The 22,407-nt window shown below is 46.4% G+C and overlaps 1 protein-coding gene across 2 annotated transcripts in view; it reads right to left on the reverse strand.

Annotated features, from left to right (window-relative positions):
- The window catches only part of LRRIQ1 (leucine rich repeats and IQ motif containing 1), a 2,234,608-nt gene that overhangs the window by 1,331,699 nt on the left and 880,502 nt on the right, over positions 1-22,407 (reverse strand). For both annotated transcript variants that reach the window (XM_069629324.1, XM_069629323.1), the window contains exon 12: positions 1,714-1,787. In XM_069629324.1, the coding sequence (XP_069485425.1) occupies positions 1,714-1,787 (74 nt within the window). The remainder of the gene's footprint in view (positions 1-1,713; positions 1,788-22,407) is intronic.

Consider the following 22,407-nt stretch of genomic DNA (forward strand, 5'->3'; position numbering starts at 1 on the left):
CGGGAACCAGGAATCAGAAGAAAGCCCCGAGCGAACTCCAGCAACACACGTCCGACTACAGCAAGCGGTAGCGTTGAGACGCACAGAGCCGCAGGGGCGTGTGTTTTGTAGAGTGTACAGCGTGGAGCGTAGAGACTGGCCAGCAGCATTCCGTTTCAAGCGGCCATGTTGGAAGGATCACTGTATTCATTCTCCTATGGGTCAGGGACCAGGAAGTCCAGAAGGGACGCAGACGACGGTTCATGACAGCCTGCTACTAGTTTGACAGTGCCCCAAAATGGTATCTCTAAGGACCATCTTTAAGAGTCGAAAGAAAGGCGTGTTCTAGTCTGAAGATACACTTCTGAATGAAGCATCCCATACACGCTTTTCTTTTTTTAAATATTGTCAGTTTCAGCAACTCAGTGTGGGTCCTGGTCACTGTGCTGCCGAGGTATCATAAGCACCAGGACTGAGGAAACATATAGTGGCTACCCTTTACAATGCCTTTATGAAACTTTCATGGGAGATATTTCTGTGGATTTAGTCAAATATGGCCAATTTAAAAAGCCACTGTTGGAGGTGCACTGAAAAAGGAACTGCGGCAAGCGAGCATATGCAGTTCAACAGAATCCCTTGTGGATGAAACAAGTCTATTTTCAAGATTTCCTGCACCATAAGTTAAAAACCATTATCAGTTTGCGTGCTTTGGGGTCCATTGGAGTGCCACCCATCTCCCATTGGGAGAATTTCTCTTTCTATGTAGATATGTACCTGCTACTTCAAATCCAAAGTCAATTGTGCCCGTGACACTAATGTAGCTGCACCTAGGTTCTCTGATGACTAGGAATAGAATTCTGGACCATGTCTGTGCGTGGAGGTATTTCCAAGATAAGGGATCTATTGGAAGAAGGAATCCTTCAGATTTGGGCATTAATAAACATGCATGTACACTACTGGATTACTTTCCTGTAAACTGATAAGCAATTGAGAAAATAACCTGTAATGAAATATTGTACACATATTTGACAGTTTACATGGTTCTAATCACATGCACTTGCTGGGTTGTCTGTTCTTTGGCTTTAGACACCATGCAATTGATCAAAAGGAGATCAGGGGGCAATCTGGTGAATTCACCCTGAAAGTTACTAACCAATCCCTTCAACGACACTAATTACAGAACGACAGAACAAAATCATCTTTCTACGCACCATGCTCCTTGAAGTGCATTCAAAAATAAAATATATTGCCTAAAGGTACATTTCCTTACCCCTGTTTTTCATTTTTTAGTGTGGCACATGCCTCTTCATTAATTGGTTAAACCCTTATGATAGCACGTTCCAAAAAAAGCATAATTGAAGGAGATACAGTCTCGGTGCCTCAAGGTTCCAGTTCGAACAGAGTATCATAAGGCAATAATGAACTTCTAGTTTCAAACCCTACTTCACTTATTCCGAAATGTAATATAGACAGGCCATAGGAAAACATCTGTGCAAATTAAAAGTAAACTATCATGATCCAAGAGATCATCATTCTGTGCCCTCTTTTCCTCTGCAACGGCAATGTCAATGTGAAAACGTAATCACTAAGAAAAGTGACTAATGCCTTTGTTCTCAGAATTCGCCAACTGCACTTAGTCTGGATTAGCTCCTACTAGTCAAAGAAACAACCTATCAATACAGAAATAGCAGAACTCTATTAATCTCAGCCACACTGTGATGTTCAAAAACCTACCTGACAAGCAGTTATTGCTGATATCCAGCTTTTCCAACGACACAAAGGTAGAAAATGGTGCAAGTCGAGTCAAACTGCAAGCAAAAGACAGCAGTATTTTTATCACTTAAAAAATATTCTGCATGCAAATTGTAAATAAGTAATTGAATATAGAAATACTTTTAGTATGACAAGCTACTACCTAGCAATGAAGACAACTTATCATTGATTTATTAAAAGTCATATGAAAAATTAGAGACCTTCTTTTACCATTAACAGTACATCAGTTCTTGTTATAGATATGTCCTTTTGGGTCACACATGCAGTGTATTTCCTTGCTATTATCGGAGAATACGCAAACACATTTGTTTTTTCCTGTACAACCTGATGATTCCTGATCCCCAACCACGATGACCTGATATCTACAAGGAGCTCCAACTCACAAGATTAATTTTAGATGTAAGAATAGGAAGAATTAGCACCTCATTGTAATAGCACAGCCATAATTCTTGGAACTTTGTTGAAAACACATGTGAGGAGGAAAAAAGAGAAAAGACTTTGGGGGCCAAGGATCACTTCAAGCTTTGACATTCTGATTTTGCAGGTGATATAATGGGGAATCCCCCTTGTTGTGGGGGTCTCAGAGGCACCCAAGACCACGAGACAGTTGCTGTGGGCGTGCAGCAGATACCCTGGGTTCCACAGTCACATGGCAAAGACAGATGCAGGGGGCACCCTGCTCCAACCCACAGGTCTGTGATCACACGGCCGGAGGTCTTGTCTGGGATCACCCAGACACAGCAGATGGCTCAGTGGGCACACAGGCCAGATATAGATACAGGCCGTGATCACAGGAACAATACAAAATAATGAGCTGGACCCCAGAGTTGCCACGCAGGGAGTCTGCTGCTGTACTACCGCACGTGCCGGCTCAAGCCCCTTTTATTCAGAATGTGTCATAGACAACACCACACTCCTCCTTTTTCATAACAAAGAACACAACCATAAACATCAAACAAGTGAACAAACATTACAACCATGGATGGATTCCAGTCCAGGCACCTATTTAGGGGGGAAAACTTTCCTCTCGTTAACGGGTGATCCTAGATCCCTGGATCAAACTCTTCACTCCGTGGAGTCTTACTCCAGTTCCCCACCAATTGCTGGTGACACTCCTGATTTCTCCTTGGGCATGAAATAGGAAGAAAACATCCTTGTCCTCTTCTTTTTCCCATACGGGCCCTTTTCTGTCTGGTGGTGCCAGCTGAGCCACATATGTCCAGGACGGTCACCTTCTCTGCTTGTCCGGTATACGTCCTTGAGGTGGTGGCTGGTGATGGGGCTAATGGGGCAAACAGTGACAGGGCCGGACAGAACCTCGCAAAGTGGTCAGCCTTTCTGCACCTCCCGCACGTGTGTCCTTTGGCCGGGCACTCATGTGTGCGCGGCAGGTCCCATGCACTCTGTGGGCAGAGTGAGGCACCTCCTACACCAACATCATTTAGATACCACTCCCCTTTCTGGAAGGCCTTGCTTCCATGCCCTTTTCCTACTGCATATACTTCCTCCAGCTTGTCCCTCGGTTTGGACATGCCCATGGCAGACGCTCTTACTTCAGCAAGTTCCTAGGACTGCCCCACCTCCAGGATCTTCAGAAAAGCTCTGTGGGGCAACGTTATTATAATAAAAGCGGATAATGCATTGGGGCGGTGCAAGTAAACACATTGACATAAGATTAAAGTGGATTAAACAAGTGGTTGTATTCAATGTTAAATTAGGGATGGGGTATTACCATTTACCTACAATAGGGGGTGTTTATTACTCCATGCTTTACAATTCCTTCATGTTAAATGCTACCAACAGCCAGATATCAGCAAATTGGGGCATTAGGGTTCAGTCTTGAGGAAGTACTTTATTAAGAAAACATCAGATTCTAGGGCAATGGGTCAGAATGGCTTAAGTTCCTGTGTCCTCAAAAATTCCCCAGATGTATGGGCTGCAACACTTAGTTTTATTTAAAAATGTTATTGCCAATAACACAACCCCTAAGTCATGGTAATTATCTACCATCATTCCCATATACAAAAAAGGGAATGAAGTCAATCCTGTTAACTGCCACCCTATTGCCCTCTTAGATGCGGAAAGTAAGATATTCGCCTCTTTGATCCTGCATGACTTGAAGCAATGGGTAACATCAACTGGTCATCTGAACACATTCCAAACTGGATTCAGAAAGTGTGTGGGTACCACTTTAAATGGTGTTATTATGTATGGCATACAGCAAAGAGCATGGTCTAAAGATCTAACAATCATCTTACTGCGTGCATTGATTTTTCACTAGCATTTGATTCATTTAATAGATCACTTTTATGGGAAATATTAAACATTTGGAATATTCCAAAAGTACTTTTAACCATTCTTATATATCTACAAATGGACACATATTTACAAATTAGGTTGGACCAGCAAGGTACTCTGACCAGAATTTCTGACTTTTAGAGGCCTTCACCAAGAATGCGTGTTAGCCCCCTGCCTGTTCAACCTATATGTGTCTGACATGGGGGGCTGTTTAGTGAGTTCATCTTTTGCTGCCCCACAGTTAAACTATTTAAAGGACCAACTGGCTAGCGTATGTGGATGACATGATACTTTTAGGTAAGACACAATTAGGAGTCCATCGTCTAATTGACGTCATGCACCATTATGCTGCTGAAAATGGTCTGGAAATGAACTCTGGTAAAACCAAAATCATCAGATTTTCCAGAAGAACAAAGAAACTATATAGCTTCAAATGGGAAATCAGGACCAACTCACTATAACTCTTGTAGCGCATCTTAAATATTTGGGATGTAATTTAGAAGCAGTTCCTAATAAAAGATATTAATAGTAAGGTTACAGGATAAAGCCAATACCTTTGTCTCCCAAATTAAGTGAATACACAAAACATACTGAAGGTTTTCAATAATTTCACATACTCGTTTTAATCAGGCAAAGAGAATACCAGCGCTGCTTTATGGACAGGTAATAGGTCATCTGGTGTGTGAAACATCTCTTGAAAAAAATCAAAAGGACTATGAAAAAGAAATCTTTGGCTTTACCCAATTGTCATCTGATTATATCTATTCGCTATGAACTGGCTTGATTTCACTGATAAGATGGATAAAGTGGAAAATCCTGAGTTTTTGTAAACTAATACTCAAACCTCCTCTAGACTCAATTTTGGCGAGGAAGAGTAAGTAGATGGTAGTGTGGTACTGAAATTACGAAGAGTGACGTGCTGATAGTGGGGTTCTGTGACCTACAGAACATTGAATACTACCTACTTCACTTCTAAAAAAAATATACCTTACACATTATAAACCCAAATGTCCTTTTAAGGACTACCTATAAATATAAATGTTTTAAAAATAATAATAATAATAATACTCAGATCAGGAAGAGGGATGTGATGATATGAGACCTAGATTCATGAACAGTATCCATAAAAATGAGTAAACACTGTATTCATTGAATATCATTTACATATAATAAAAACATTACTCATATGTGAAATCCTTGCTTTCTATTTTTTTTATTTCCACTTTAACCACTCATCGCAAATCTAGATCTCATAGCCATACACACCTTCTTACTTTATTAGAACTCAAACTCATCTAGAAACAGAAAATACTTTCTCAGAACACCCAAATGACATACACATTTTAAAATATTGGTTCTTTTCATTAGTCACTCATCTCCAATCACATGTACTTGAGTATGATATATTTTTTAGATTTATCTGGTTTCAGTATGGAGATCGAGAAGTAAGAAAAAAGGTGATATATGAAAACTCTCTGTGAATCGGAAACCAGATAAAATAATGATTTTTAAAGTTGTAAGGGTGCAGAAGGAGGAGACCAGCACAGAGGTGGCATGGTTGTTGGCATACATGTTTATTAACCAAAAATAAAAGAGAAACCCTACCTCTCCCCAACTCTAAGAGGGGTTTCCCTACCTCAACCACCATCATGTGTCAAAACCCTGCTTCTATCCCGTAAATGTTTAACTAAACTAAAAGGGTAGTGGATATTTTTGGTCTAAAAAGAATGATTCCCTTCTTGTGGACAGTGGATCACAGTTCAATTGTATTTGGGATGTTTACCTGAGGGAATGACTCCCTTCCCTAGGTCTCAATCTTTTTCTAGAGTATAAAACAAAGTTCCAAATTGAAAGGTCAACAAGCAAAGAAGTTCCCGGTTAAACTTAAACATCAACATTCTTTATTGCCCATAGTTGTTTCTTCACTATTGGGTTTCTGAAGAATGCTTCCCTTCTCCAGGTATCTTGCTCTCAGTATTTTCGCAAAGCCAGAGGAATGACTCATTTTCCCTGGCCTTCTCTCACGCAGACTTTACAGTTCAAAATACTGGGGGAATGACTCCCTTCCCCTGGCCTTTTCTCAGGCTTGGTTTGCATTTCACAATGTGAAAGGGATCCCAAGTCCTGCTCTCCCTCTCTTTGGTGCGGCCCACTTGGTTCACTCTCCTGCGAAACGTTGCCATGAGGAAGACATCTTATTTCTGTGGGGTTCTCCGACACTGGCCTCTCTTGCTCCTTAGTTTGACCAACTTGGCTCCCTCTCTTGGCCAAATATTGACACAAGGAAGATACACCATTTCTGCATGTGGGTCCCAGACCCTACTTTCTCTTCCGTTTCGTTCTGACCAATTTGGTTTCCTCTCTCGGCAAGTAGTGCCACAAGGAAGTTCTAATTTCTGCTTTCCAAGCCCCCACTGGCACAGGCATCTAGCCCTTTACCTTCACGGGCCTCTGGACGCTCTGCCAATCCTCCTAGGGTGCTTGCAGCCATTCGCTAGGCTGTGTGGTTGTTTCTCTGCCTGCGGGCAGTGGTCCTGTGCTTCTCCAGCTCGCTTGTTAGGTAAAATTTAATTTACTGCAGTTTTACCTCTATATTCGTAGACCCGCCAACTTTTTTGCTTTTGTTTCAGCCTCCTGTCCTGACTTTCTGCCTTCAGCTGCACTTCATTGGGCTTTAGCTCATTGTTCTGGGGAAAGTGACTTGTCCTTCTGACAGTCAGTACTGGGAAACATTGTTTGCCTTACTTTGCTGCCACATTTGGCAACTGTAACAGTGCGCAAAGAACATTACAGTACCGCACACTGGGGTCCTTGTGTATTCGGGCCCTAGACATCCCTTAAGGATTTTTTGGCAACTCGACAATGTCTAGAAGTAGAGACGTAGCAGCAGTAGCTTTTTGTGTATTTGTATGAACTTCTACCAAGCCATACCGCGTTTACTGCATTTGACTCATGACTGTGGCTATTGTCCGTTATGGCCGAGCCACAAGATTGTTTGTCTTCTCCTTTGGCTATTTTGTCCTTTGGCCTTCCCCTTGCTCTTTGTGACCCGGAGAGTCCTTATTTGGGCATGCATTTACCGCGAAAGCCGGCGTGTTTCGCAGGCCAATGCATGTCACTTGTGTAGGTACCCAGGAAGTGAGCTGGGACTGTCTGGTCCCAATCCACACTCCTGGTGCTCGGATGTCTGGTGTGCACGAGAGCTGAGTGGTCCCTGGTTGGACCGCTGCCAGCGTGCATGAGTGGGGCAGATCTCCTCATTGGCCAGCTGGGGTGCGAGTACTCACTGGACTTTGGGATATGAGCAAAGTATGAGCAAAGAATCCTGAGCAGCTAAGCCGATCCAAGAAATGTCCGTAACAGCACAGAGGTTTGGCAACCTGAGCCTGCTGTTGTCCCGGAAGAGCCCTGCTTTGCGCTCGATCTCAGAAGACTTGCAAAGGTGCTTCAACCCTTTTGAGTGGTGGGACCAATCACTCTCAATGCCTCCTTGATGCTCTTCAAATGTGTCCCAGGGCCCCCCAGTGGAATGACCAGCTTGACGCTTGGCTCCCCTACTGGAGTGCTGCTACATCGAATTTCGGCTCGAGCTTTGGGGGAACCCTAGTTTGCACTGTAATGCACCTTCTTGCCAAATCTTGTTGTCCCTACTGCTTTGGGCCACGAGAGAGAAGTGTGGTGCGTCAGACCGCAATACTTGGGTGCTGCTGCATCACTGGGAGACAGTGGTGGACACTGCTGGTACTTTTCCCTCCTTTCTTCAAGTGTCCTGAGACCAGCTGCACCAGTGCTATCTTTGTCCTGCATTAGGGACGAGAGGTACAGCTCCTGATGTAAATCGGACATGCATCCGCACCCTCAGCGTCTGTACACTTTGAAGCGTAACCAAGGAGGAGATTTCATAGTCCAAGGGACCTTCTTCAAACTTGTCAATTGAGCTAAGGGCTGTGAGTAGTCATACCACTTATCGGTGCCCCCTAATTCATCCAATACCTTTTTATGTACAAAGGATCCCTTGTGGTCTTGTCTTCACTTGGGTGGCTTTTGATTCCTATATTCGTTCGAAAGTTGGGGACAGTTTTGTTCTCCATAGCAGACCAGCCTCTGACTCTTGGAACTGAATTTTCCACACTCCAGTGCCCTCCTCTAACTTTTCCTTCCCATTGAACTTTGCCCCTTGTGAGCTTTACGCATCAACACATGCTTTTTTTATGCACAAAGAACAAGTTACTTTCTTACCTGGTAACGTTCTTTCGATGGGATGGTCCGACGACGTATTCCATATCTATGACATGTAATCAGCACAGCTGTGGTGATAACATGTCATGGATATGGAATACGTCGGAGGACCCAATCCCCTCGAACATAACATTGAGCACAAGGCTCCAATCTTAGTAGGGCTGGACTTCTTAAGTTAGGGATAACCATTTCTGGAGTTGGCCATTGTGTTAATAGGTTTTGTGCCTTCCCTCCTAACAGGTTTTGTCGTGAATCCACACTTTACTGCATTGACTGAAAAGTGACTGTACATATGTTTTATATAGTGTGTGTTTAAGTAGTAGCATGACTGTGTCCATCATATTCATCTGTGTTTGTTAAAGACCTAATACATTGTATATGTTTGATATACTAATGTCTAAGGGCAATTCTTGTGTGCTACTGTGTGTGCTTATCCAAGACCTCAGATCACCCCCACTACTCCTGAGACTTAGCCTTGACTACTCTCTAAGCTACCTTGAATTGTCCTGGCTAACTTCGCAGAAGTGTTCCCTGTTTCACTAAACACAGGTGGCTTCCTGAACATCTGTTTACCAGAGCAGAGTTTGAAAATCCATACTAACAAATTGGTGTACAGTGGTGGGATAAGAACTCAGGTACTTGGGTGTTGCGCACTGGTGTGGCACTGGACTACATTTACACAGTAACACAGTGACCTTTGTTAGCCAGTAGTTGTAAACCACCTAACTATAAAAATGGAATCAGTCACTGCTATTACTTTGATTGCTTCTAAATCAGAAACATTAAGACAGCGTTGTGCAGAAAGAGGCAGCACTGCCTCTGGCATAAAAGCTGAACTTATCTAAAAGGCAAGTAGGACTGCACCTCTCCCATCCTATGATAGTGCAGACGGTGTGGCTGCTGCTCCCACTAACAGTCATGATGTGACTCTTGCTGCGATCATGGAGAGAGAGAGAGAGGATGAGGATGATGATGTTCAATCCCATATATCCTCTATTTCCTCTGAGACTGTGTTACATCTCAAGAGACAGAAGCTTAGCCTGAGAGAAAAAGAACTGGAATGTAACTTGGCTAAGCTTGAGATGGAAAAATTGAGGAAATAAAAGGATGGGGAACATCAGTTGGTGCTTGCCAAGCTTCAGGCTGCCAACAGCTCCTCAAGGTGATCTGGAAATGGCTATGGTTCCCCCTCACATCCTGGATTTCCTACAGATCTGCTCAGTGTGTATGATGAGAAAAATGACATCATGGACTGGCTGACTGCTTTTGAGTATGCCTGTGAAGTGCAAGTAGTAGAAGCTGTTAAGATTGCATGGTTACTCAGTAGACTGCCCCACTGTGGCTGCAGTGCCACTGTGGAAATATCAATGAGTGAGAGAAAAGACTTTGCAAAATTAAAGCAACCTTGATTTTAAAGTTTGGGAAGACTCCTGCCCAATAGTTAAAACGAGTCAGGTAGTACAAGAAAAGAGCAGGTAGTACTTGGGTCACATATATAACCGAATCTTTGAAAAACTTGACTGGTTGGGTGGCAGGTTACAAAGTTACCACTTTTGAAGGCATGATCCATTTGGTCAGGCTGGAACATATGTTTGCCTCATGTTCACGTGAGCTTAAGCAGCACTCGGCTGACTCTAAGGAGATAGATCCTAAGAAGTTAGCCACTGCAGCAGATTTATGGGTATCCCACAGGGTGTCCCATAAGGTCAAGCCCACTTCTGGGAAACCAGAAGAGGGGAAGAAGCAGCATGACAATGAGGGTGGTTCCACTGAAAAATTGTCCTTCCAACAAGGCCATAAAAAGCATAAGAAGGGTAAGTCACATGACCATGTACAGGGTAGTGGGACTAATCATCCCAAGCACAACTCTGGTTATAATAATACTCCTTTTGTCCCCAAGACCCAGTGGCTCTCGTGTTGCTTGTGGAGCAAATTACTATGTGAAGGGGGAACCCAGATGTAAGGTCAAAATCTTGGTGGTCCACTCTGTGAAACGGGTCTTCCAACATGAGGAAGAGATACTCACAGGGGCATCCTTCTCTTCCGACAACTTCCCCTGTGGCAAAGGATCAGATGTAGTCTTAGTTTCCCTGGGATCCTGGGAACCTAGAATGTCTAAGGCATATGCCTTCATCCCTGACAATACCAAGCACTACTTTAAGGATAGTGACCAGGTAGATGGTGAAGAAATCTCTGCCATCAGGGTCACTTGGTCCAGCAGAAGTGTAGTAGATTCCACCTTGGTAAACTCAGAGAAGCTGGCCACAGCCCCTCTGATGCACATTAAGTTAGCGGATAGACCCCTCTCAAGTTTCCAGTTATGCCTGTAGATCTAGCTTTGAATGGTCAGGATACCTGTAAGTGTTCAGAGGCAAGTCCCAGGAAGAGTCCTGCTGGGAAATGATCTCAGAGACTTGTGTTGTGGGAGATACAGCAGAGAGACTCTGCACACGGTCTCAAACAAAGGCTTCCCTTGTCGAGTCCAAGGCTGAACCAAAGGGGAAACCCAAGGCTAAAGGTGTCAAACGAAAAGAGAGGGAAAGAAAATATTCCGCCCAACTCGCCTACCCCAAAGGTAGAGGCAATTGTCCAAGCTCCTGAACCTGAAGAGAAAGAGGAGCTGCCTGAAGTATTTGACCCCCACGACCATCCTGAATAGCATAGTTTACCATCAGATGGTGATCCTGGCAGGTTCAGTAAGGTTCGGTAAGGGCCAACGTGAGTTCCCATCCTTAGAAGGCCTTAGGAGACAGGCCTGTTCCCAGCTTGAGGGTGCACCTCCAGGGAAACATAGAATTTATTGGGAAGGTGGACTACCATCTATAGTGAGCGCACAGAGTTTACTGAAGGTGACTAAAGGAGGTTGGTGGTCCTCCTTCAAGTGAGACCCTTCCTCCTGCAGTTGGCACACAAGGTCCCCCTTGAAGGTCATCTTGGTATCAAGAAGACTAAGGAGAGGTTCTCCATGCACTTCTACTGGCCCAAATGGGGGTCCAGCTAGAAGGACACAGCAGGAGCTGTGCTACTTGCCAAATCTCTGGTAATGGCACAACAATTCAGGCTCCATTGGTGCCACTCTCAGTACTGGGTATACCATTTGAGAGGGTAGAGATTGACATTGTTGGTCCCCTTGACCCTCGTTCATCCTCGGGCAGGTTTATTCTGGTGGTAGTTGACCATGCCACCAGGTATCCTGAAGCCATCCCTCTGAATACAGTAACTGCAAGGTCAGTTACAAGGGCATTATCTGGCATATTTACTAGGGTTGGCTTCCCTAATAAAGTTGTGTCATACAGAGGCAGTAACGTAATGTCAAGCCACGTGTAAGGAGTGTGGGGTCTCCTATAAGTTTTCATCAGCTTATCATCCACATAAAAATGGCTTAGTAGAGAGATTTTATAGAACTCTCAAAAGCATGATTGGAGCTCTTGAGGAGCCCCAGAGGAGAAAGTGATATCTTCTTTTACCATGCTTAGACTTTGCCTACAGAGATGTCCCTCTGCAAGGGGTTGGCTTCAGTCCTTTTGAATGTCTTTTTGGTCACCCTATCGGGGGACTCTTGGCTATAGTCAAGTAGGGGTTGGAGCTTGCTACTCCTCCTCACACTACTAATGTAGTTCACTATGTGCTGAGATTAAGAAAGGGGATGGCTCAGCCCAGTGACAAGTTGAAGGCTGGTCAAGCCTTGGTTAAACATTTGCATGACCAGAAGGCTTCACTTGTACATGTCCCATCTGGTGAAACCCAGCACGTACCCCGTCTGCACCCCAGCGTAATGGCATGAAAACTCGGCGCGTACCCCGGTCGAACCCCAGCCAAACCGCGTGGAAAATCCTGCACGTACCCCGCGACACATATACAAATCCACTGGAAGCTGACCTCTCCTGACGGGACAGCCACACCCCAGCCCCCATCACCTGTGACCACACCCCGCAGGCAGCTTACACCACATGGGACACCCCACCACCTGCGACGCCACCCCACATGCAGCCCACACCACAAAGGAGCCTCCATTACCCGTGATCACACCCCACAGGCAGCCCACACCACATGGGGCACCCCATCACGCGTGCGCACACCCCACAGGCAGCCCACACCACATGGGTCCCCCCATCACCAGTGACCACACCCCACAGGCAGCCCACACCACAAGGGACACCCCCACCACGCGTGACCACACTCTGCAGGCAGCCCACACCACAAGGGAGCCCTCCATCCCCCCCCCATCAACCGTGACCACACCCCGCAGGTATCCCACACCACATGGAACACCTCCATCACCCGTGACCACACCCCGCAGGCAGCCCACACCACATGGGACACCCCCATCACCCGTGACCACACCCCGCAAGCAGCCCACACCACAAGGGACACCCCCACCACCCATGCCCACACCCTGCAGGCAGTCTACATGACAAGGGAGCCCCCTGGCCCCCATCACCCGTGACCACACCCCGAAGGCAGCCCACACCACATGGGACACCCCCATCACCCGTGACCACACCCCACAGGCATCCCACACCACAAGGGACCCCCCAGCAGCCATCACCCATGACCACACCCCACAGGAAGCCCACACCACAAGGGACACACCCACCACCCATGACCACACTCAGCAGGCAGCCCACACCACAAGGGAGTCCCCCCAAACCCCATCACCCATGACCACACCCCACAGGCAGCCCACACCACATGGAACCCCCATCACCCGTGACCACACCCCACAGGCATCCCACACCACAAGGGCCTCCCACAGCCCCCATCACCCATCATGGCAACCTGCAGACATGCCCCGTATACTGGGCACCACCTGCATGCTGGATCCTGACATAGCGACACACGTACACTCCATCGATGGTGTGTCTGTGAACTTGCATGCCATGTATTGACACCACCCTCAACCTCCTGTCCACAAAACATACAGTAAAAAACAAAAAAGCCATACACCTGGCCCACACGCATCAGTGTCCCAGCTGATCACATGCAATTGCTGACTGCAACCACATTCCAACAAACACATTACAAAAGTGTATGCCAAAGAGCGGCCCTGCATGCCATGTGACAAAGTAATGTAAAAAACCACAAGTTCAAAAACACACACCGTGACAGAATTCAAAGCACCCTCGATTTGTGTCACATTAAGAGAAATTTGCCTGGCGTATCATGGCATGAGCCTCAATGAGCAGACATCACATTAAGCTATTACCCCATAAACACACGAGTAACCCTCCCATGTGTGAGGGACACGACATCCAATCAAATCACATGTCATTCGCAATGCACATGTACACAAGTGTGTAAAGGGCCAAAGAGTCCCGGGAGGGTGAACTGAGTGAAGACACAATAGAAATGTGTCTGGACAGGTGACACTGAGACGGTGCCCGTGCCTGGGAAGTGTTGATAGATGAAATGTGGTTGCGAAGGTGGCAGTTCTGCACATGTGAAGGACACCTCAAGAAAAACACCCAAAGCGACAACAAAGTTAATCTGGCCAGCCGGTGTCAATTCCAAGCCTAAGTAAAAACAGGAGTTGCAAACTGTCAGTAGATGTCTGTTGTTATACATAAAAACAGTCTAAAGATTGTAATGCCTGTGATCCAGTGCCGGTGTGCAATTTGCGTGCAAGGGGACCTTATGACAAGTCAGAGGGTACACAGCTGACCATAGTAGATTTCCACAGGACCTCATCAGGGCAGAGGAGTACCAAAAGCACAAGCACTGAGGAATGACTCAAGTCATGATTGTGTACATGGCAAACATACCATTACCCAACAACATATACTGCAGCACTGGTCCGTCCAGGTGTCAAACCCTAGCAATAGCAAAATAGGAATAACAAAGCAGGATGTCCAACTACACGTGATAAAATTACATTAGCACAAAGACATGATTGTGAAGGCACTTGCTGTCATGATCACTGCTTCCAAGGGGCTAGGACCAGCCCAACGTCCTTGGAAGCAGGCCTCTAACCTTCATCCTAGGCACCAGCCGGTCCCCATTGGGACCTTTTGGACCTTGTCCTGGCGCCGGTGGCACCAGGCTCATCAAAATCACTGGTCCCGGCACTGGAAGCGCCGGGCTCATAACATGTATAAAGATGCTTGGGTGGACTTACCTGCAGCAGACCATGCTGCTTACTTACCAGCCATATGGGAATCCTCTACGAGCCGGGACTAGTTTCGTACCTGGGTGGGGCAGGCTCCACTCCCTGGATACAACACTGGAACTCTTCTAGAACAGGAACTCTTTTCTTTCCTGGGCGAGGCAGTGGAGGAATACGCCTCATCACTCCAAGGCTATTTAAACCACACCCGATTGATGCAACGTGCTTCGCGTTATTCTGCATCTGCAGCAGAACGCTCACCGTGTCGATTCCAGTCTTCTTTCTTCCGATCCTGAACCTGTGAGAACAAAAGCTTACCTTTTTTGTATCCAGCCTTCAGAAGCACCTGCAAAGACAAAGAAACAACAGGTTAGCACAGCAACCTTCACTCGCAGCGCTTTCCTCACCTGATCCATCGGCAGTTACCAACTCTTCGCGCTGCTCCTCCGCCATTATAAAAGCCTGTGAAGACAAAAGCATAATTATTCCTGTGGGGACTTTACTTACCGGCACCCCTCGAATTCCGGTTTTCTTCAACGCTGCATTCCTGCACCTGAAAGAGAAAAGGAGAGACATTAGGCAGGCTATTTACTCACGCGCCATTGCGCCCTCCACAATTAGGCGCCTGCAAATACTCCAGCGTTTTCCAGAGTCTCTTCAGCATCCGAACTCATACCTGCAAAAGAAAAGAGACAGTTGGAGTGCATTTCGAAAGCAGGCAACAGGCACTTACTTACGAACTCCCAAGCGCTTCATTCCTATGCGCTGGCTCGAACTCCGGCTCTCTTCAAACCGCCATCTTCCGCCTCAAGAGCCCTGCAAGACAAAAGGCACCATTTGAAAAGAACATTATACAGAGCCCTATTCCATACTAACGTGCCCACGTACCTAAAGACTGTAAGGACATTAAAGGTGCCCGGAAACTCACCGTTCGTGCAGTTAACGACGGTTAGCAATCCTCTGAAGTCAAGAGGCCTACGTTTCAACCCAGTGAAGGAACTGGTAACGGCACCCTGCACCAGACGCAGATGGAGAGTCCAGCATTCACCTATCTAAGGTGAGCACGTTGACCTTGGGGCTCCACGGAAAAGTGAGAGGGGGGGAGAGAGAGAGACACCCGACAATCCCAGGTCATTAACCCCATATTCTTTCACCTGCAGACATCTTACTCTTCGAGTTAGACACACAGTGCGAAGAGGCCCAGCCCCGGAAGCCAATCGAGTCCTGCACTTCACTTTTCAATATACAGTTACCACCCTGCCAAGACCAGCGCCTCCGTGGGAATCAGGTGAGCGTTAGAGAACGCGAAGCCCACCGCAAAACTCCTACCCAGGCGCAATGGACCCTCAGATACCGATCAATTGGCCCAGTTACTTGGGGAACTAAAAGCGGAAGTACATGCAGCTCGTCAGGAAACGAACGCTCTAAGAAGAGAGCTGATTATATCCAAAGAGCGAACAGATGACCTCGCTAGGCAATTGCTACAAACGCAGGCAGGACAAACACCTCTGCCCGCTTCAGGAGGAAACTATCCTTCAGCATCCTCCACAAACCCAGTGCAAATCAATCTACCCGGTAATGTGTCCTTGGCTCCGCCCGAACGCTTTTCTGGTGACCCAAAGAGATTTGCAGTGTTCATTAACCAGTGCCGCTTACACTTCTTATGTAGGCCAGCAGCCTTCCCAACAGATCAGGCCAAGGTGGCCTTTGTGCTTTCTTATCTCAGTGGCAGTGCCGCAGATTGGTCGATCCCTTTAGTCACTCAGGATGATCCGGTTCTTCATAATTTCCGGGCTTTCCAGTCCAGCATGGAGAAACTGTTCGCAAGACATGCACAAGGGCAGGCCTTGGACAATGAACTCCTTTCGTTACGACAGGGTAATCAAGACCTTTTGACTTACATCGCATCATTCAACAGACTTATAGTGGAAACTCAATGGCCTGAGGATAAGAGAATTACGCTTTCTACAGAGGCCTGCGTGGAGAGCTCAAGGATGTGTTAGCTCAAGTTGTGAATCCTCCACAAGACTGCTCAGACTATATTGACCTAGTTGTTCAATTGGACCACAGATTACAGAACAGGAAGGCTGATCGTTCCAAATTTGATACCCAAGTGTTTTCCAAACCGCAGACCTTAGCTAGGGGAGTTGACACCGTGGAACCCATGCAAATAGGGGGCATGAAAGGACCATTAACCCAAAAAGAGCGAGAAAGGAGAAGACAGCTGCAATTATGCCTCTATTGCGGAAACTCGGGGCACTTTCTTCGAGACTGTCCAGTGAAACCAGCTAAGAAGGCTGTAGGAGCTGCAGTTACCTGTACCACAAATTCTGAGCAGGGAAACGACCTAGCCCGACAAGTGTAGAGGTCCTCTTGCCGAGCGTTAAAATCTGTTCCGTGACCTCGCATTTCGTGGTGCCTATGGTCCTCATTAGCCCTGAACGTCCGGATCGTTTGCATGCAATTGAAGCTTACATCGACAGCGGAGCAATCGGCAATTATGTGGACCGTGAAATGGTATCAAGGATGAATCTACCTCTTTGTCCTAAGGCAGTAAAAGACGTCATTACTACAGTGGATGGCACGGAGATAGCCTCCGGACCAGTAACTCACACCACCCAGGAAGTGACGTTAGTGAGCCAAGATGGACACCGGGAGAAAATCGTGTTCGATGTGATCAAGGCCCCTCAGTTCCAGATCATTCTAGGAATTCCTTGGTTAGGGAAGCACAATCCTCAGATCGATTGGCGAGCAAAGACGGTTCAGTTTCCTGAATGTATCCCCACTTGTTATCCTCGGCCCGACGTTTCACTGGCAGCAATCTCTTCTGAGGTTCCCCAACTACCTCCTGAATACCAGGAATTCCAAGACGTCTTTCAGAAGGACCAAGCTAACTCCCTGCCTCCTCATAGGTCTTACGACTGTCAAATAGACCTGATACCCGGATCTACTCCTCCTTGAAGTAGGATTTATGACCTCACCGAGCCAGAGAATCTCCACCTCAGACAATATCTGGACCAATACCTAGCTAACGGGTTTATCCGTCCTCCAAGATCCCCAGCTTCTTCGGCTTTGTTCTTCGTTCCGAAAAAGGAAGTAGACCTTAGAACTTGTATAGATTACCGCGCCCTGAACCAAATCACCGTTAAAAACAGATACCCGTTGCCTTGGATCCCTGAACTCCTGGACCAAGTCAAAAACGCATGTATATATACAAAGTTGGATCTCAGAGGAGCCTACCATTTGGTACGAGTAAAAGAGGGCGATGAATGGAAGACGGCCTTCCGCACCAAGTATGGGCTGTTTGAATATCAAGTTATGCCCTTTGGACTATGCAACGCTCCGGCCGCCTTCCAGTATTTTATGAATGACGTCATCAGAGAACTCATAGATGTGTGTGTAGTTGTCTATATTGACGACATCCTCGTCTATTCACCATCTGAAGAGGAACATCGGAAACACGTTAAAGAGGTCCTCGAGAGATTGCGTCGACATAACCTTTTTGCTAAGCTTGAAAAATGCATTTTCAACGTAACTGAAGTTGAATTCCTGGGATTCATACTGTCGCCTAACGGAGTCCATATGGATTCAAAAAAAGTCGATGCAATCATCAAGTGGCCTTCACCAACCTCTGTAAAAGGTGTTTAAAGCATGTTAGGCTTCGCTAACTTTTACCGCAGGTTCATTCCCGAATTCTCTCGAATAGTCCAGCCCATCACCGCTCTGTTAAAGAAAAACAAACGTTTTGAGTGGTCTACAGAGGCGGAACAAGCTTTCCAAGACTTAAAAGCTAAATTCATCTCTGCACCTGTTCTGAAACATCCCCGCCCAGAACTCCCCTACATCGTTGAAACAGATGCTTCTAGTCTTGCTATGGGGGCAGTTTTATCACAAAGGGATCCAGTTACACACCAATTACATCCTGTAGCCTTTTGGTCCCGCAAATTCTCGGCTCCCGAGATCAGCTATACTATTACAGACAAGGAACTTCTAGCTATCAGATCGGCCTTTAAGGCCTGGCGGCATTACCTTTTGGGAGCAAGACACACAGTCACAGTAATGACAGATCACCGCAACTTACAATATCTGAAGACGGCCAAAGCTCAGTCTTCCAGGCAGCTCCGCTGGGCTCTGTTTTTGGCTGAGTTTGACTTTATAATTACTTATCGACCAGGCAGTAAAAACGGAAAAGCAGATGCCCTCTCCCGGATGGGACTAGATGAACACTTGACCAATCCTGAACCAATACCCATAATCCCTGAACAAAGAGTTTTGGGTTTGGTCAGCGCTCAATCCCTTGAAGACATCGAGACAACGGTCAAATCACTCCTAACTCCGGCAGAATTACAGGACTGGCAACTCAAGGGGAAGGACTTCTCAGTGGATCAAGACCTACCATATTTCCGAGGACGATTGTACTTGCCCTTTGAGAAAATACAAAAACAGGTAATCTCCTGTTATCATGACTCATTAATGGAGGGCCACCCTGGCATTACCAAAACCATGGAAAAGGTCAAAAGACATTTCTGGTGGCCATCATGGAAGAAGGACATTAGAGACTTTGTAATCTCCTGTGGTGTGTGTGCTCAGAATAAAAGCCAGAAGGAGAAACCAGCCGGCCTCTTACACCCGCTTGACATCCCTCCCTGTCCATGGCATACCCTGTCCATGGATTTCATCACTGACTTACCTCCGTGCTCAGGGTATAATACCATTTTAGTAGTCGTGGATCTATTCTCCAAGATGGCTCACTTCATTCCCCTAAAGGGCCTACCTTCAGCGTCAGTGTTAGCCCGAGAATTCCTAGAAAACATTGTTCGGTTACACGGTTTTCCCTCGGTTTTGGTCTCCGATAGAGGAAGTCAATTCATCTCCCACTTTTGGCGAAGTTGCTGTCGCTTAGCCCAGATTGATGTGAGATTTTCAACTAGTCACCATCCCCAAACTGACGGACAAACCGAGAGGACAAATCAAACTCTGGAGCAATATTTACATTGCATGCTCCAACAAACTGAAAACCCTTAGAAGGATATCCTTTGGATCGCTGAATATGCTTATAACAATTCGATCCATTCTGGAACCAGGAAGACTCCCTTATTCCTGTTATACGGAACCCATCCTAGGACCTCTAACCTGGATCCTCCCCAAAAACTCGAAACACCTGCTGTGGATCACTTGCACTCGGTGATCACTCATGCTTTTAAAGAAGCCACTGCCCATCTGCAAAGAGCTAAAGCACTATACAAAAAAGGAGCGGATCTACACCGTAAAGAGGCCCCTCACTACTCTGTGGGAGATCAGGTCTGGTTATCCACTAAGCACCTGCCTCTAAAAGGACCCCGCACTTTCATCCCGAGATACCTAGGACCCTATCTCATCTCTGCCATAATTAATCCGGTGGCTGTCAAATTGGAATTGCCTTCTCATATGAAAATACATCCAGTATTCCATGTCTCCCTACTAAAACCAGTACAACCAGAAACCCGATTGACCAAACTCCCAGAACCTGTTCTAGTGGATGGAGAACTTGAGTTCGAAGAAAAGAACATCCTAGACTCCAAAATCTCCAAATCTAAGTTATACTACCTGGTTGATTGGAAAGGATACGGCCCCCAGGAAAGGTCTTGGGAACCCTCAGAACATGTCCATGCACCTCGTCTGGTCAAGAAATTCCATCTAAATCACCCCGACAAGCCAAAACCCCCGGAGAAGACGCGCTTGGGAGGAGTCTTGAGGGGGGGTGCTGTCATGATCACTGCTTCCAAGGGGCTAGGACCAGCCCAACGTCGTTGGAAGCAGGCCTCTAACCTTCATCCTAGGCACCAGCCGGTCCCCATTGGGACCTTTTGGACCTTGTCCTGGCGCCGGTGGCACCAGGCTCATCAAAATCACTGGTCCCGGCACTGGCAGCGCCGGGCTCATAACATGTATAAAGATGCTTGGGTGGACTTACCTGCAGCAGACCATGCTGCTTACTTACCAGCCATATGGGAATCCTCTACGAGCCGGGACTAGTTTCTTACCTGGGTGGGGCAGGCTCCACTCCCTGGATACAACACTGGAACTCTTCTAGAACAGGAACTCTTTTCTTTCCTGGGCGAGGCAGTGGAGGAATACGCCTCATCACTCCAAGGCTATTTAAACCACACCCGATTGATGCAACGTGCTTCGCGTTATTCTGCATCTGCAGCAGAACGCTCACCGTGTCGGTTCCAGTCTTCTTTCTTCCGATCCTGAACCTGTGAGAACAAAAGCGTACCTTTCTTGTATCCAGCCTTCAGAAGCACCTGCAAAGACAAAGAAACAACAGGTTAGCACAGCAACCTTCACTCGCAGCGCTTTCCTCACCTGATCCATCGGCAGTTACCAACTCTTCGCGCTGCTCCTCCGCCATTATAAAAGCCTGTGAAGACAAAATCATAATTTTTCCTGTGGGGAATTTACTTACCGGCACCCCTCGAATTCCGGTTTTCTTCAACGCTGCATTCCTGCACCTGAAAGAGAAAAGGAGAGACATTAGGCAGGCTATTTACTCACGCGCCATCGCGCCCTCCACAATTAGGCGCCTGCAAATACTCTGGCGTTTTCCAGAGTCTCTTCAGCATCCAAACTCATACCTGCAAAAGAAAAGAGACAGTTGGAGTGCATTTCGAAAGCAGGCAACAGGCACTTACTTACGCACTCCCAAGCGCTTCATTCCTATGCGCTGGCTCGGACTCCGGCTCTCTTCAAACCACCATCTTCCGCCTCAAGAGCCCTGCAAGACAAAAGGCACCATTTGAAAAGAACATTATACAGAGCCCTATTCCATACTAACGTGCCCACGCACCTAAAGACTGTAAGGACATTAAAGGTGCCCGGAAACTCACCGTTCGTGCAGTTAACGACGGTTAGCAATCCTCTGAAGTCAAGAGGCCTACGTTTCAACCCAGTGAAGGAACTGGTAACGGCACCCTGCACCAGACGCAGATGGAGAGGCCAGCATTCACCTATCTAAGGTGAGCACACTGACCTTGGGGCTCCACAGAAAAGTGAGAGGGGGAGAGAGAGAGAGAGAGACACCCGACAATCCCATGTCATTAACCCCATATTCTTTCACCTGCAGACATCTTACTCTTCGAGTTAGACACACAGTGCGAAGAGGCCCAGCCCCGGAAGCCAATCGAGTCCTGCACTTCACTTTTCAAGATACAGTTACCACCCTGCCAAGACCAGCGCCTCCGTGGGAATCAGGTGAGCGTTACACTTACACTGAATCAAGCAAATCCTGTTCCAAACATTTCAAAATTACACACTCCCATCATTCACCAAACCCAACACCCTCCAAAAAACACTGAGCACCAAGACACAAATATGCTGCACATGTGAAATCAAAGACCACAACACGGTGCACAGTCCAACTCCACCTTAACACCCACCCACTTGTCATGCACCCCAGGACATGTCCCATGCGAATGGATGTCAAACATGACACATGCATGCTTGTGTGCGTACACATGAACCACATTGGTCATCATCAGAGACACAGAACAGAGCAAGGAAGTGTCAAGCTTGCAAAAAATCCGAGACCAAACACCACTTGTAGTAAAAATAAGAAAATATATTAAAAACAAGTATGAAATTCACAATAATTTCCTGAAAATAAATAAAATGTGCATGAAATCACCATAAAAAGTAAGCATGTCCAAATGAAAAAACAGTGGTCACAAAAAAATATTTGTCAAACTAAAAAATGCTGTCCACGTCCTTAAATGACTGTCAGAATTTAAAACAAAATTAAAAGTAATCCATTCCATCATGGTGAAAACAAAAGGATCCAAAAAGATTAAAACTATGTACAAGTATAAGAGGTCCATTGTCCCAAATGCATGTCAAAAAAATGAAAAAACACACCAAAAAAAAACTATACACAAAAAGTGGAGCACAGTCCAACGACTCCAAAATAAAATGACCCAAAACATTAAACTTACAGCTAAATAACTATATACAATGGCAGCGGGCTAGTCCTTCTCCTC

Source organism: Ambystoma mexicanum, chromosome 12, assembly GCF_040938575.1.
Source record: "Ambystoma mexicanum isolate Mex_15411 chromosome 12, UKY_AmexF1_1, whole genome shotgun sequence".
NCBI classification, from domain to species: Eukaryota; Metazoa; Chordata; class Amphibia; order Caudata; family Ambystomatidae; genus Ambystoma; species Ambystoma mexicanum.